This window comes from Phalangium opilio, unplaced genomic scaffold (genome assembly GCF_054372755.1).
Source record: "Phalangium opilio isolate 3A_F unplaced genomic scaffold, DU_Popi_V2 ptg000024l_1, whole genome shotgun sequence".
NCBI classification, from domain to species: Eukaryota; Metazoa; Arthropoda; class Arachnida; order Opiliones; family Phalangiidae; genus Phalangium; species Phalangium opilio.
In genome coordinates, this window is record NW_028324155.1 from 8,244,697 (window position 1) to 8,261,695 (window position 16,999).

General features: G+C 39.9%; 1 protein-coding gene and 1 long non-coding RNA gene across 18 annotated transcripts in view; one reads left to right on the forward strand and one right to left on the reverse strand.

Annotated features, from left to right (window-relative positions):
* Positions 1-16,999, reverse strand: part of LOC149692638 (uncharacterized) — a 108,053-nt gene that overhangs the window by 45,072 nt on the left and 45,982 nt on the right. For all 3 annotated transcript variants that reach the window (XM_089868460.1, XM_089868459.1, XM_089868462.1), the window contains exons 3-4: positions 6,733-6,813; positions 84-186 (exon numbers count right to left, since the gene is read on the reverse strand). In XM_089868460.1, coding sequence (XP_089724586.1) covers positions 84-186; positions 6,733-6,813 — 184 coding nt within the window. The remainder of the gene's footprint in view (positions 1-83; positions 187-6,732; positions 6,814-16,999) is intronic.
* The window catches only part of LOC149692639 (uncharacterized), a 31,388-nt gene continuing 28,402 nt past the window's right edge, over positions 14,014-16,999 (forward strand). For 6 of the 15 annotated variants that reach the window (XR_016382836.1, XR_016382831.1, XR_016382830.1 and 3 more), the window contains exon 1: positions 14,016-16,991. This is a non-coding gene — a long non-coding RNA (uncharacterized LOC149692639). Of the gene's footprint in view, positions 16,992-16,999 lie in introns of all 15 variants that reach the window. The other 9 variants (XR_016382837.1, XR_016382840.1, XR_016382842.1 and 6 more) reach the window with 8 other exon arrangements.

Here is a 16,999-nt window from a genome sequence, read left to right on the forward strand (position 1 = left end):
ATTCATTCGAATAAATCGATCGATTGATTGATCGATATCATTAATGTCAATTAAAGTTTATAAGATAAATCAAATGAACTTACCGTGAGAGACCCAACCGTGCCGGCAATTCTCACAGAGACGAGCTTGCGTTTTTCCCGGATGAAAACACTCGCAATTGCAGTTATGAGTCGTGCATCGTATGGCCTGCAATTCAGAAACAAAAGAACAAACACTTTTAATAAAAAAAATAAATTATTAGCAGGGATAGATTTAATTTTAGAAGTAGGAATGGAGAACAGAGTAATCTGGGCGCGCGTCAAAGTCCCGGACCCCTTCCACGGGACGGGGGGGGGGTATGAAAGAAGAGGCGGGTCATAGCGACAAAGGTAAAAAAGAATTAAGTATTTTTCGCCGTCCCCGTCAGCAACGTCATCAAAACGTAGTTTAAGTGAGCCAATAAGATAATTTAAACTTTTCGTTACGTGTTGGAGGGAGGGACTCTATACTGGGTAGTCTATGAGTCGGACTGAAGTAAATACTAACCGTTCTCCATTCCTGCTTCTAAAATTAAATCTATCCCTGTTACTAGTTAAAAATTATCAATGTAACGCGAACAAAACCGACAGCTCTAAATAAAAAACCCGGAAATGTTTCTGATGGGTAACGGAAATCTTATATAACGGAATCCCCCGCAAGGCCTGGAAAAGCCTAGAGCGTACGAATACACCATGGTTAAATCTAGTAAGAAAGAAAGTAGTAGGCCTATACTATACGAGTATGAGTTGAAACCTGTAGAATATCGAATACGGAAATCGATTTAAAGGAGAAAGAAATGGTTGCAACGTCTGAATATACGTCATCCTCTTATCAGGATATTACGTAGAATGGGGTAGAGAACCCCTCTCCCACCCCATCTTCCTCTCCTCGCTATTTTTAAGGGCTATAAAACAGTGGCTAGAATGGGGGAGAATGCCCCCAAACTATATATATATATACATATATACATAGCCGGCGTAATATCATGTACAACAACTATTTGTCATCCGTCTTGACTATGTACAATTTTGGGGCACGGAAAAGGAAATATAAAATATGATGGGGAGCATCTTTTTTAAATAAAGAAATATATTCTTTTCCCCCTTACCAAATTGCGGAGAGCGTACATCCCATATATATTCCTGGTTGTTACTAAGCTACTAAATTGCTTAATTTTGTTTGACAAAGAAAAAACATTAAATTATTAAAGATAATTTAATGTTTTAAACGGAAGGGGGATTTGAGTTAACGATTGATACTTGTCTCGGATTGAGTTCAGTTCCGTTCCGTTCAGTTCATTTTAATAATTACAGGGAAATAAATAGTTGACAAAAACCTCAGGGAAATTTAAAATTTTTAGTAAATTTCAGGGAAATTTGCGTCAAACAGGGGCCGAGTAATTAGGCAAAATGTTCTTAAACATACCCTCCATAGGATTAACATTACACTATACTTTGGAGGCTCGTAACTCTGGTTCTACTAGAGATAAGGGACGTCCTTTGATTATGTAACAGTCATATTTGCCCCCCTCCTCCTCCGTTAACATTTGCTCCATAGGATACTCCATATACAGGAAAAATTCAGGGAAGTATATGGGGAAAAACTTGGAAATCTCAGGGACATTTGTTCTCCAAAAGTTGTATGAACCCGGTAATTAACCACTATAGTCTTTTTGAGTCTTGATTGTTTGATTTCTGATGAATAATTTAGATAATTTTGTTAGTTAACAATTGCCACTAGCTTACATACCCTACCCTACTCGAGTTCAGTTCAGTTTCTTAATTTTTACGTTATACAGTATAGGGAAGTGGATTCATTAGTCAGAGCTTGAATGCGCGGCTGAGTTTTGGGTATTTATTGCTAAGAGAAACAAACTAATTTTCCTTTTGACTTGAGTCGATTTTTAGAAATAAATAAATAAATAAAAAGAAAGTGCCATCGAGGTAGAGGTACTAAAAGAAGGCGTGGAATTTACTACACCCCATCCCCTTCCTTCCATCCAGAAGAACTGGCTGGAGTTAAGGAGACAAACGTACCGTAGCGCTAGAAACAGTCGATTTTTGTTGCTCTCGAAATAGCTCGCTCCGGATCGAGCTAAAATAGCTGGACCAAAGGAATAGCTTCGTAAGAGCATGGACAACTTCATCGACAACTCGCAAGAACCTTTTCCTAAGCCTAACACTTCCTAAGCTTACAAGCTTGTCAAAGCAAGGACAGGAAACCTCTCGAGGTATCATTCCAAAATGGTTCTTGTTGGGGAATTCGCTTCTTTCTGTTGGGGTTTTCCTCTTTTTTATATAGGCTTATATATATTTTGGGCCCTCTTGGATGTCGAGTCGCGAGAGAGAGAGCGCGGACCTAATTCAGTTTGGCCGTTGTCATGGTAACCCGGTAACGAGTTGCGCGTCGCCCATCCTGGTACCAATCGCCCGCCCACCCAAAGGGTTGCTTCGAGAAGCGAACATTTTCCATAATGTATGAGACTCGGGACCTTCCTGGATGGAACGGACGGACGTTGCAGGGAACGCGTCAGGCGGGGAGGCCTACAAAAACAAAAGGCGCAGTACGTGATGGCAACTGGGGAAAAAGAAGAGAAAAGAAAAAAGGGGTCCCCCTTCTCTTCCATCCCTCGGAAAAGGTAGCGAGCTGAGTGTCCAGCAGCGGTCCAAAAACCCAAAGAGACCCATCTGTTACGAGAAATATTTATGGAAAAAAATTCTAGCAAAAATTAAGCGTCAGAAACCCCAAACTCTCGAGATCGCAGTAAGGAAACTAAAAAGAAACTTTCTCCTCCAAGGTTTCCAAGAGCATCTTTAGCTTAGCAACAACGAATTCCATCCCTTCCAACGCTCAGTAATTGTCTTCTGTCCAATTATAATACCAATTGAAAACAGTTCGCACCAAATTTTTAAAATAATTCAATAATTTCTAGACTAACTTCAGAGCTTCAAAACACTTTAACGTTAAGATAAACTCGTAGAGGGTGTGAAAGTTAAAATTCTCCTCTATCTAATGATACTAAATACTTGGGGTTACTCGCGAATCAGGGCCACCATGCAGAGCAAATGGAAAGTCCTTTGTTTGAAACGGCAGGCGTTAACTCAACATGAATAATATTCATACAGACGAGCTCTATAAGGTGTTGGTTAGAGACATACATAATACGTAGGCAGACAATTTATCTAAATGTAAACTATATTATATACAATGTTTTGCGCGCGCTGAAATAAAAAATAGAGGTGAGAGAAAAGTGCAGCGGGTATAAAGTTTCGGGGCAGACTTGACTTTAGCAGCGCTGATAAATTGGGGAACCAGGCCGAGCTCGCACGCTCTTTATTTATCGCCTAATTATTACGTCTACGCATTTTTACAGAAACATAATGCGTCTGCGTTTAAACATCACGCGCGCTTCCCTACCACCAACCTAGGATACAAATCCCGCAAAATACAACTAAAGAAATCCTATAGTTGAAATATGACCGGCCATGGTACGTCAAAAATTATCCGCGCCATAAACTAAGGCCATACACAATAACAAAGAATTTTATCAAAGAAAACTGTGACTTGACGCGTGAAACTGTTCCTTGAAAAGTCTTAAAAAATATGATAGGGATGTGATCCCTTTTAATTAAATGATACCAATCATTAGTAAAACCGCGACTGAGGCTATCTTACAACATGAAACATGTAGAGAAGGCAGATCGAAGGAGGGAGGACTGGTGACGCGGTGGATCATCTTTAGCCCATTTTAAAGTCATTATTATTCAAAGTTAGAAGAGAAGATGGTTGGGCGACCATGGAGACATATCCCTCTCTTAATCGGAGCAGCATCACGCCGCTTCTTTTTAATGTCCTCCTACTACACGCCCGGGAAGAATAGATGGATGGTGACAGGCCCAAGTGAGTTACGATCTTCACCGAAGACACATTTTAATAATGGTCTCTCTCTCTCTTGAGCTCAGTGGTAGAACGATCGAGGGCATGTCGCTAGCCTGTTAATTCACGCGTCAATATTTTAAAAACCATTTTTACAGCTACCAAAATGGGGAGAAGGGTTCATGAGTGTGGTTGGTGATTTAATGTAAAGGGGTTAAAATTAAAATTAATGGTAACTAGCTCCTTTAGAAGTAGTTTCAATGTCCCCACTTCATACGCACGCTTCGATAACGGAAAAAGTTAAGTTCTGAGTGAATGAATGATAATCAACACCCAGTTCAAACCATATTTTAAAATGGCTGCCCAAAGTTTTCAAGCTAGGAGGATGGATCTAAGTACCATTTACCACAGTAGGAGAGGATATACTTGGTACTGCACTTTGTGCGTCAAGAAACCGTGCATCCAGTTGTAAATGGTATCTCAATCATCGTACACAGTCTGAAAACTATGTATAACAAAAATGTCGATCCTGAAGATGATGAGCAACGGGGTCCTTACGTTGCTATTCCCTAGAGCTATATTTACATCAAATTAATTAGTCAATTAGCTCGCCAAGATAAATGAATACATAACGAAATAAAAATGTTGATTTCAATCTCAATTTCGAATAACGTTATGGATTAAAAGATTTCTTTGCCTGGGGGGCTCGAGATTCAGTCTTAACTCCTCCCACTATACGCGAGAACAAAATTAAGGAATGCAATTCCGCAGCTATCAGGATATCATAGACTCGAATTGGGGGGGTTGGCATTCTCATTATTACTATAGATATATGTTGGCCGCGGCGGCGGCAAAACATGAGCTTTCACGTTTTTGTTGCGTGGATAGAAATTGAAGCGGATTTAGATATTTCGCCCCGATAAAATATATTGAATAATAACACGGTACACCGCGAGCGAACCAACTAAACTAACCAACCCTAAATAAAAAAAAAAAGCTAATCAAATATAAATATAATCGTATAGTAAAGAATCGTGCTTTACAACAAATTTATCAACTCCATTATAAATATATAAAGAATTACGGCTATGCGAGTGCACCCTTTGCTCCGACACCGTACAATTATCAGAAAATATTCTCAGTATAAGATTTAATGCTACAAACGCTGGAAACCAGGAAGTCTCCTGTCTATGTACACACTAGATATGGTCAGGTTCTATGACATAGGACCATGCACTAGAGTGTTTTACGTATCATTCCTTAATTAAATTAGTAATCATTATCTTTCAGTTTCTTAAGGTATCAATCGTAAAACACAACCAATGTTCGTATAACCAGAAGTGAGATGAGACTAGAAGTACTGAGCTAACCAAATTCTTCACTCGGCGAAAGTGAATATTCTTGATAACACACCAACGGTTGGCCCTCTGGTGGCGGTTTCAGAATTTTCCCTCCAAAACGTGAGACGCTCGCGGTGGTAGACGGCCGAACTAGATTCAAGCACCCGCGTCCGTGTTTCGGCGCTTTAGGTTGAGGGGAAGGGGGTAGGAAATGTTTTTGGAACTCGACGAATTTTTTTCTCTCTAGCGTAGGCGCGATTGAAGCGGCGTAAAATCCTCAAATTTGTTCACTAATGCCAGGATCTATTACCAATGCTAGAGCCCTTCACTTCTAGTCTCATCTTACTTCTGGTATAACTTGTTAAGGGGGTGTCCCTTGTGTTGGCAAAATTGGTCATAGAACTTAACATTTTCGACTCAATATTGAATTGCCCAATGCCTGGAACATATATCATAAACTTATGCCAATGCCCATCTACTTCGGTCCTTTAATAACGTACCCTTTTATGGAACAAGACCCTGCATATAAGTTTCATTTTCTCCAGTCAATATTCAAGTGATTAAGAATGTTAACGCTTTATAGAGAGCGTGCCTGATATCTAATTCAAGTTTAAAATTATATATAAAATATCTAATTCAAGTTTAAAATTATATATAAAATATCTAATTCAAGTTTAAAATTATATATAAAATATCTAATTCAAGTTTAAAATTATATATAAAATATCTAATTCAAGTTTAAAATTATATATAAAATATCTAATTCAAGTTTAAAATTATATATAAAATATCTAATTCAAGTTTAAAATTATATATAAAATATCTAATTCAAGTTTAAAATTATATATAAAATATCTAATTCAAGTTTAAAATTATATATAAAATATCTAATTCAAGTTTAAAATTATATATAAAATATCTAATTCAAGTTTAAAATTATATATAAAATATCTAATTCAAGTTTAAAATTATATATAAAATATCTTTATATACATATATAAATTTTCTAATTACGAGCCGGGCACCCAAGTCATGTCGTGAGGTAGGTTTAGGAAATGGAAGGAGGGAAAGGGGGGGGGTTAGTTGAAACGTATTAAATTTTGTATTTGATATTGAACCCTAGGGTGGGCTATCCATTATAGAGTCGTGAAGAGATTTTTTTTTTCATATACTGTGGTCCCGTAAACGCCCAAAAAGTCAAACCATATTACATACATAGACCATTAAATATTATCAATAGCATATAATATGATACGGGATACCTTTTTCTTTAACAATAGCGAAATATATATTTATATATATATATATACTGGTTATATTCTTATTATATTTGCTATATACGTGGGGTCAAGTTGTTTTCCTTTTTTTAAAAGGGCGTCATATTTGATCGATTTCGATGTATGGGTGCTAGCCCGTTCCAATCCCCGCCTCTCTATTACGAAGCGATTGTAATTGGCGAGGGGAGGGAGGAAATAAAGAAAGAAATATTGTAACTTACTTGCGGTACTGGTTTTGTCGAGGAAAACTTTGATGCTAGCGACCACCGATGAAGTCGTTTAATTTCGGACTCCAGAAAGCACTAAAAATATAAAGAAAAAATATTATATTATATTATTTAATAAATATATTGAAATCACTAATAAAAAAATCACGGGGTGTTAGGGGTGATCGGATGAGGGGTCGCGGGGGCTTTAACCTCTTAGCGCCCCCTTTTTTCTCGTCACCAATTTCCTACGCACCCTTTTGGTGTATGTGTGGAGGGTTATGGTGGTGCGGTGCAAGGAAGAGGGCATCGATAATCCATCCATCTCGTGGAGTTACAGTCGGACCCCCCTGTCTCACAGGCTCCCCCTCTCTCTCTTTTCCAAATTCCAATCTCCCTAGATCCCTTCTCTCTCTCTCTGTCCAGCCTCTTACCATCCCAGTCCGTCCGTCTACTCTCTCTCTTTCTATCTCGCTTCTAGACGAAGGAAATCCTTCCGCGAAGGAAAGGCAAAGGCACTATACCCCCTTCCTCTTTGATATTAAACCTACCCTTTTACCGAGTACTAAGATCTACTTTCTTTAAACAGCGGAATATAAAGAAACGAATTGACAACGATATTGTTGCCATGGTAACGAATGACTTATTATAATTATAATTACTATTAAATAAAATATAGCAATAAATAATAGTCATGGTAAATTAATCAAGGAATATCATTCAAAATTTTATTTACAATATATACCCTCCCTCCTTCTAGTTACGCGGATCAGTTAACAAGATGGAAAACTACTAGGCTTATGTTTTTACAACATGTACAGGAAAAATCCTATAGGATTTAATATTGCATAGTTCGTTTTGCTAAGGGAATTCTCCTCGTCGGGTACATGGGTGGATAGGTTTGAATGAAAATTGAAAAATTGCAATTCAGTTTGCGTCGCGTTCTTATACCAAGAAGAGAAGAAGAAGGCCAAAGGGATAAGAGGGAGGGAGGTACGGCTTCAGTTTGCAAGGAGTTAAGCCCGTGAACGTCGCACGCGAGACACAACGGACGCGCCAAGGAAGATAGCGGGAGGCAGGATGGCAAAGGGGATTTGATAGTTGACGGTGCATATACGGAATAATCCCCGGTCGGCTTTACGGGAAAGCCCGGGTTATCTCTTTCTCTCTCTCACTCTCTCTCTCTCTGATGCCGCCAAGAAGCAGAAATAGGAGAGAGAGAGAACCCAAGTGCCATTACCCAAGCAGCAGTAGCAAAAGCAGCGCAGGCAGAATCCAATGACGTCGTCGCCAAAAAGATAAGAACAGGCGCACGAAACAAGGAACCAAGAGCCATAAAAAACGCGTCCCATTTACAGGAGCACCACTATACTATCCCACACGTATATATCCCTTTGTTAATTTAGACAGGATGGTTGTACGTTAATTTAATTTAATCCAACTATATGGATTTCACAAAGTTTTCAATTTCTACCCAAGAAAGTAACGAACCCATGCCACGTGGTTGGTTCAAGAAAGGAATTTCACCAGGAGAAATTACTCTAAGGAAGCTCTAAAGTATTGGGCTGATGGGTAATCGGTTGGGAGGATAAGAGCATAACCATCTGATCTTCGGCAGAGCGGATCTGGGATGATGCCGTGAAGCTAAATCCTCGAGAGAAAGTCCCTCCGGTTCCTTCTTTTTCCGCTGGCAAACCCCTCGGGGGTGCAGAAAGGGGATGGGGGGTACAACGTACCCGAGAACAATGATCCAATTATAGAGATGCCGCTCCAACGCCATATAGAACAACCACCCATACATACCTCCTTCCTTTTACCGAAAAACTCTATGGGTACGCGGAATATATAAAGAAGATGGTGTCCAGTTCACATTCGAAAATCCAATAAATGTCCCAAATTTATGTTAAATAATAATGGGTTTATTTGGAGTGTCCGGCAAAGATTTTACAATTATTTGAATTCGCAGCAAACGAATTAAAAAGTATTGCTGCAAAATTATTTGAAAGGACACTGAACTAAATGAAGTCCCATTTAAATGGACACCGTACTAAATGAAACTTAAAATTAATCTAGGATAGTAAGGAAGTCTATCTTTGGAGGAGGTGATGGTCAGTTGGAGGCTTGGAGTAAGTGCGAACTGTAGACGCGGGCGTCTTCGCGAAAGGATATTACAATAGTTATATTGCATAAATAGAGGTGGCTGTCTCCTATCTTCAGTTTCCCGCCTTTACTTTTTTTGGCGGGCCATCTAGGGAGCTAGAGAGGTCCCTGCAGGGTCGCCGGTGCCCAAATACGAGCGCCAAGGGAGCCCTATCTACGAAAAAAAGGAGGGAAGGGGGACCAAAAGTTATAGAGCACTCGACAGAGTTGAGATGGTTAGCGCGGACGGACATTTCGGACTATTTCTTCCAGGCCTAAGGCCATCCGAAAGCCAGCTAGGCCTTGTTTTTCTCATTAACAGTTTGCTGGACGAAAGGGGTGGGGGTGGGACAAGAGGAATGCGGGAGAGGGGCCCTAAGGGGGAACGCCAAAGAGCGGGAAGAATGATAAACAGAAATAGTTTTGGTCAGCGGGCGTTCTAACAGCTCGTTATCACACCCCGAGGTCCGCGCACTCACTCGCCAATGGTCAAGGGGTTGAACAAAAGTCACCTGGCAAGTGTTAACGTTCACTTTCCAACGAAGTTATCCATCCACCTTCGAAAAGTTTCAATATTTTCGACTCTGAAACAGACGACGCTTCATTTTTACCCATCCAGTTTTGTCATTAGAAAAACGCTCGATAAGCCTTGGCACACACATAAGGAATAAGGTGGATATGCCCATTAACAAAACTAACCAGTCTAAAACAAATTCACTACCGTGATAAAAGTGTCCAAGTTAAACTGGTCGTCGTTGACTTGCTGGCCACCATGGACTATAGCATCATGAACTCTGGCTAGACACTGTAGAATGGTCTTCGCGGAAGAGAGATCAGAAAAAAAGGGAGAAAAACAGTGCCAGAAATATATGGTTGGTTGGATGATGTTCTGTTGGACATAGGAGAGCGAGAGAGAGATAGTGAAAGGGGTTTGGGGGTTGGTCTCTCGTGGGAACAAAAGGCCAATATTACATTAAGAGGGGTAACGAGATCCTGGCGCTAACTATGTGGGCCAAACAGAAATGCCATCGGTTAAAGCTAACCCCCTTCCTTGCCCTTATACACAATCCATAGAGAATTCCCTACCACACTGTACCAGAAATAATGCTATAACAGGATAACCAATTTATTACCAGCACACCCTGCATATTTCCGAAGCCGTGAAAAGAGAGGGGGGTCACCACCGCAGCTTGTCCTTTAAAAGATTACAATAGAATTTGAACCTAAGCCTACTTAGAGAAGATACATACACTTAAGCCTAATTCTTTTTTTTTTTTTTACAAGTCGCGTGCATTGAGCATCTCGAGAGTTTAGGTTAGAATTAGATAGGGTATAGGTGGTCCCCGGCTCTCGTGCTGGGTACCGGGTGTAAAAGGTGTCGTAATTGGGGTCAAAGCGTAGGTGGAATTTAGCCGCCGCCTATGCAGCTTTCTTTTCTTTCTTTTAACGACAACTTTATTCGGTATACGGAGTTATTTTGTAAAAGGCTTAAATTCTAAGGGTTCAGGTGGAACTAAAAGGGTTGCACCCATAACCAAAAATTGCCGGCGTATCGCTTTCAACTATAATGATGCCCCGCCGCCGTTCGTTGTTTCTCGTTTTTCACCATCCGTGACTCAGTGTTAATTGATTAGGGGGGCGTCAAATCCGGACGTAATTTGAATTTATACTTTTGGTTTTGTCTTAATTTTAAGCCTTGGTTACGTTTCAACTCGTCCTAATTTATTTAAATGAAGATAATATAATGAAGAATCGCACTTACGATTAATTTTTAACGATGTATTCGTTTAAAAAATATCGATAATTAAACATAATTAAACCATATCGACTGTTCACAGCGAAATCTCAAAACCGAATGACACCAAAAAATTCTTATCTCAATTTCAAGTTACTTTTTTACATACGACCAAAGTTCGGTATTTATTATTTTTTTTATGGGCTGCACCTTAATTTCATTAATAATTAATTTGATTTGAATTTAAATAACCTTTCAATTGTGGTTGGTTTTTTAATATCATATCAATCTTAATATTTCTAAGGATAATCATCATGAGGGATAAGGGGTTTGTTAAAGGGGTTGAAAGCTTTGAAAATAATCCCGTTTAATTACAATAATTAGGAAACCGGTACAAAACCACGAGGTATATCTTATTTAAACCCGGTCTCCTCTCTCTCTATCCTATCCCAACCCTATAGACATCCTAGTTATACAAAAATTACTCAATCGCTATCATCATTCGTGAATTTACTCCCTTTTCCCCACGAATATTATATAATAATAACAATGATTATCATCATATTGAAATCTTAAGAGTTTAATAATTCTTTCCACAGGAATATAAACAATTTTTTGAATCGCACGCTGTGGTGCAAAATGTTTGTCTGTTAAATATTCGCGGGGTAAATGACTAAATCGACTTTCACTCCATCGCATCACCTTGAATTTACTCCTTTTCCGCTCGAATATATAATTATATTCAAATCCTTGAATATATAATTATTAATTATTCACATGAAAAAAGCACGTAGTGGAGCTATCATTGGTTCAATATTCACGAAGGAAATTAGTAAATTCGTCTAGAAAACGAAAGGAGGCTTGGCCAAGGGGTTTGAGATCGAGTTGCGTGTTGATAGTCCTTAGGCTCTTTTGGGTAATTGCCATTTTGGTCACAAAGAGGAAGAAAAAAAAGAGAGGGATTTTTAAATTTGAAATCGTGGGTCGCCATGCAAAAGCCCAAAAAACCCTCGTATCGTCTAATCTAGATTAAAGACTAAAGGCACCGACAGCCTTCCCGGGGCTTTCAAAACACCGTGTCAGTGCCCCTAGTGTCGGGGACGGGCGACAAGTGCACGCGTGGAGGGAGGGAGAGAAGACGCAGCCCTGACACTGCAATTAAAATTCCGGACACGCGGTAATTACTGGTCCTAAAACGGTATAAGTGTAGCTGCAGGCGCAATTTGCAACAAACTTACAATATACGACAACGTGATTAAGACCGCGTTACCACGGTGCAAATTCCGGGTGACCTACCTACATCAACACTCCCTCCAATAAGGATATCCCTGTAGAAGGACATCGTTTCGACGTAAGGTACGTCGGACGTTTCAAGTTAAGGGAATAAAAGTATCTTTTCCTTAATTTAAAAGACTTCGATTAATGGCTTTTGTTAGAGGTATAAAAGATAAATTTTGCGGTATGGGGCGGATTGTCTATCGGCTGAAAGATCTCGGGCCAATTGAAGACTGTGCCGGTGGTGCTCGAGTAAAAATATTCAATCAACTGCTAGATCCTGGATCGAGTGAGAGCGCGGATCGCCAAGAATACCAAAACACTTTCGCTCTGACATTAAAACCGTCATTATCTATCCGTCGACGTCGTCTTAATTTGACCTATTGACCCTTTAGGAAACATTATAGCTGCCTCGAGTGTGTGACGTTAGTCCCATCACGTGGTTAGTGATGAATCTCATTCGTATCCGGGACGCGCTGCAGTGATGAGTATTGTTTTTGTCGAGCAACGCGTGGGTTAATTTCAATTATTTCGGAGTGACTATGGCATGACGCGTCCTCCTAAAAGCTATATAACTTCAAATCTATTCAGTCGCGGACTTGCGGGTAAATCTGTTTTCGTAAATTGTCACGTATTGACTTTCTTCCGAGAATCGTTCTTCGAGATTATTCCGAGAACATGACGTCGCCATCGTCATACGTGACAACGCATTTTCAATTACTATTCGATGGCAAAAAAAAAAGAAAGCAACACGACTAACTGTGAATTACTTATAATAATAAAATAAAAACCCCCAATTTTCAATCACGACATAAGGAATTATAAATACAAAAGTATAGAATGGATCAATAGGTCAAATCTTAAGTAAGGCCCAACAATAATAGAGGTTTCATTCTCAACAAGATAACACTAAAGGCCTTTTCAGACGATACAACGTTTTCACTCATTTATATGAGTCAACCATTGAGTTGAGTAAGCTAGTTGCGTGACTCTATACTATTTGAGCCATTTAGTTTTGGGTCAAAAGTTGTATCGTCTGAAAAGGGCTTTACTGCCCAATACGACCAACTGAGAATTATTTAAAATAAAAATGAAGTTCAATTCAATCAACTACACAAGGAATTATAAATGCATTTGTAGAGAATGAACCAATAGGTCAACTATACCCATATTAAAAATAAAGCCTACAATGATACGGTATCCATTCTCAATTTAACAAGATATACTTTTCGGAATTAAAAGCGAAACTAGTTTTGGGTGGAGACACTTTAATCGGCATGTAGGCAAGCAACTCCGGCCGGCGAACGAATTCTTTTTAAGAATTACTACTTAAACTGGGGGTCAACCATATATATTTTGTCGCCTATATTTTTTCATTGGCACGATGTCTGCCGAGCGTTTTCCGAAAGATACCGGGGGGGGGGGAGGAGATGAGGAGGAAGGGGGATATGGAGAGAACTAACATGCAAGCACACACACACACACACAGTCTTGGATGGTCGTGATGCCGGGACACGGATATTCGTGATCGGGGGGAGGGACAAAATGCAAGGGACCCTTAATGATTTCACCTCCCAAAGTTTGTACACGCCGTGATTTTCACCAAAAAAAACTTTGTCCGGGTCTCCTTTAATAATATTTTTTTTTATTTTATTTTACCGATGAGATCGCCGCGTGGAATACATTATAAATAAAAAAGGTAAAAGACGGGCCAAATAGTTAAGTAACACCTGCAGGCGTTGTCGCCAACGGCTCCGGTATCAAAGTTATACGATTTCGTTTTAATTTCGGGATATGATGTCAAATAAAAGAGAAATTTCTCGGTATCTTAAGTGTACAAATCATACTAGGAAGGCCACGCACTCACTCACTATGTCGCCAGGTTTTTCAAGAATAACTTAGAGCCCCAAGGATGGTGGCACCCTCAATCCGTTTTACACAATAACACGATTCCAATTAAACGATATTGATTCATTTAATGGTGCGAGAAATAGAGCTCGGCATTTTCGATCAATTATCCACAAATTGGTGGATAACCGATTATTTATAAACAAATTTGTGGATTATAATACGATTTAACATGTAAGTTCTGTGGATAATTTTCGGGTATGGATAAAGATAAAATAAAGTGGATAATTGATCGAAAATGCCGAGCTCTAGCGAGAAAGGAGCAGGGAATTTCCCAAAGTTCTTTAACAATAATTGTTGCTATTTAATTTGTACATACCAAAATAATAATATCTTTAATCTAAAATGCTTGCGGGGAATTTATCCTTAATTTGTTTTGTGTAGTGTTTTTTTAAAGATAACCCGGCCGCGCCGGAGAGCGAGTAAATCGGTTTAGTTATCTTCTTGGCATCTAGTAGGCTGGGGTAAGGTATATAAAATGTTTTTGACTAAAGTTAGGGCGCGCAGGCACCTCTATCCCTTGTATTTTGGCGTATAGTTTTTTTAAGGGGGATGTGATAGTTGAGGGGAGCGTGTCCGATGTTGATTGGACGCGGTTCGGGCTGTGACACCTCTGATAGATGGCCAAGATGACCTCCTTGACCCCGACCAGATCAAAGGACTCCAATACCGCGCCTGCCTCTTTCTTTCTCTATATAGTTTCGAAGCATTGTTCAATTATATAGTCTTTTTCAACTTTTCGGTCACGGAGGAATATCAAGTACAAGAGTATTTGTATAAGCCAGTAAAGAAGCCATATTTCCAGGTATAGGCAAGCACAAAAAAAATGATCGTTACTTCAAATAATGCGCTTTTTACGGTAAAGGAGTTAAGTAATTCCTAGAAGAGATTCAATGTTTGGTTGACGCATGCGCGCGTGAGTGAGTGTGAGAATAGTATGTGTGTGTGTGTGTAGCGAGTTCGGGGACGCGAACAAAATTGTAGCTGTCAAAAAGTGTCAGATTATTTGAAGGGCCCGTCGTACAAGAGCACCCTTCACTCGGTGGAACGCGTTCCGTTCCATGGTAATGGATAGCCGACGCAATTTATCGCTGTCAAACTGGTTTTTAATATTACAGAGCCATCTTAAATATATTTTAAAAATCAACGCAGCTATATTGTGAGAGCCGGCCAAAAAGCTTTTTGACATACAGAAAGAAGTCTTGGCCTAAATCTTATTTCTCCAAGAAATTCTTAGCTCTCTCTCTCTCTCTCTCTCTCTCTCTGAGCGAGAGAAAGAGAGAGAAGGGGATGGACCACGAGATATCTCTTAAAAGACAGACATTCCGTGGGAAATTACAACTAGCTAGATATGACCTGAAATATCAATTCGATCATTGCTTGGTATACTTGTTTTTCAGACAACTCAAATTTTTTCCTAATGCCTCAAGATCACTGAAAGGTTACGGATTATTTATTTCGTAAAATGGACCACTCTCAAATTATACACTATATGGGTTGCCTGGTTAAAAAACGGTACTGTTCTGAAAGGTACACATTTATAGATCTTGGGAGAAAAAGGGAAGCCCGCAAGGGATAAACTTCAATAGGGTCCTCCTAAGTTAATAACTCCCAAGTATGGCTGGCTGGAACAGAACAGAGGAACGTACCCCTCAACCTTCCATAAATCAGGACAAGTACCGGTCCATGCACGGCGTATCCCACGTATAACATCTTAGCTCTGTTTCGATAGCCCAAGGCGCCTTGAGGTCGCCATGTACCGTCAAAAGATATAGGTAAAAAAAGAATTGGGGCTGACCCTCCTTTTGTTGTTGGAAGGTAAGAGAAACACGCTGTACGCTTGTACTAGAGTCCAAAAAAATTATAAAAGTAATATAGCTGGTGGTGGCCCGACAACCAAAGAGTCCGTGTAAACAGGTACGCCCCCCTCAATGCAGGTCCATTCTTCCTGAAGTAAGAATCCTAGCCAAGACATCATTTAACTCGAATCGCTTCAACCAGACTGAGAAAAGAAATTCGGACCTCGGATTTCTTTTTTTCTTCTCAAGTACTTGGTCCCCTCCCTTTTCTCGGATGGTAGGCCTATATATACTGACTGTTCTTTGATAAATGGAGTTTTACTCTGCCCTTTTTTGGTGTTGGCTAGCTAGACTATCACGGGACAAAAATTAAATGCGCGAGTTTTTCAAATTACAGAGTACAACTCGATCGGACTTTGGGTGAAGAGAAAAAGAAGAAATAAATATAGTCTGTAATTTGTGATTTTTTTTTTCTTTTTTACCTTTTATCATAAATCACGGGTGTAATGGCGCTTGCCCCGCGCGCATGCCCTTGCAGAAGCTGATGCCCAAACACGGACGGGGAGAGGGATGGTGGAAGGAAGGATGGGAGAAAGTGGCGCGAAACATAATCGAGTTCATGTAGGTTGTCACCCATCAATGTGTAAAAAAGAAAAAGAAGAAAGAAGGAGAGATGACTTTCAGATAGAGAGGAGGAAAATGGATAGCTATTGTCCGGGATCAGAGAGAAGAACCGACAGAGCGACCAACCAACCATCCGAGGGAGCGAACAAGTCCTATTATGTCCAAGCAGACCTCCAGTCGCCCCTAATGTACTCTACCACCAACACCGATCCACTTTAATAGACCCCCTGATCTGGTGGTTGGTATTATCACATGATGGTTGAGGTTATGGTTTTGTCTGTCCATTGTTAAAAGTTACTTGGGTACTAAGTCCGTTTACTCAACCATCCAATCTATAATAATATAGGTGCCGTTGAGGCTTATTGTCAACTATTATCAGGGGTAATAAAGAAGAAGAGAATGGCTTTGAAACTCGCCGACTGTACTCTTCAAGTCGGTATTGCCACCCCAACCAGGGATAATCCAGGCGAAAGACGCCCCTGGCCCGTCAAAGACACTTAAAGGTGACTTTACTCAAAGAAACTCGGAGAGAGCGAGAGAACTATATAAGACGCGGCAAAGGTCAGGTCGGGTCAGGTAAATGCAACGGAAAAACCATAAGTTAAGGGATTAAAGATATTCAGTTCCCCCTAGCTCGCGCGCTTTTAAAGAATGGATTCAACGAGTCTTTCTCAATCGAAAGTCACTAGTCTTGTATAAGTCGACAAGACGACACGCGTCTAATGTATGTTATCCGAGCAACGATTACAGGCCTCAAAGGGGACCGGTTTTAGGTTAACCCTAAAGTGAGTATAGTAAGTAC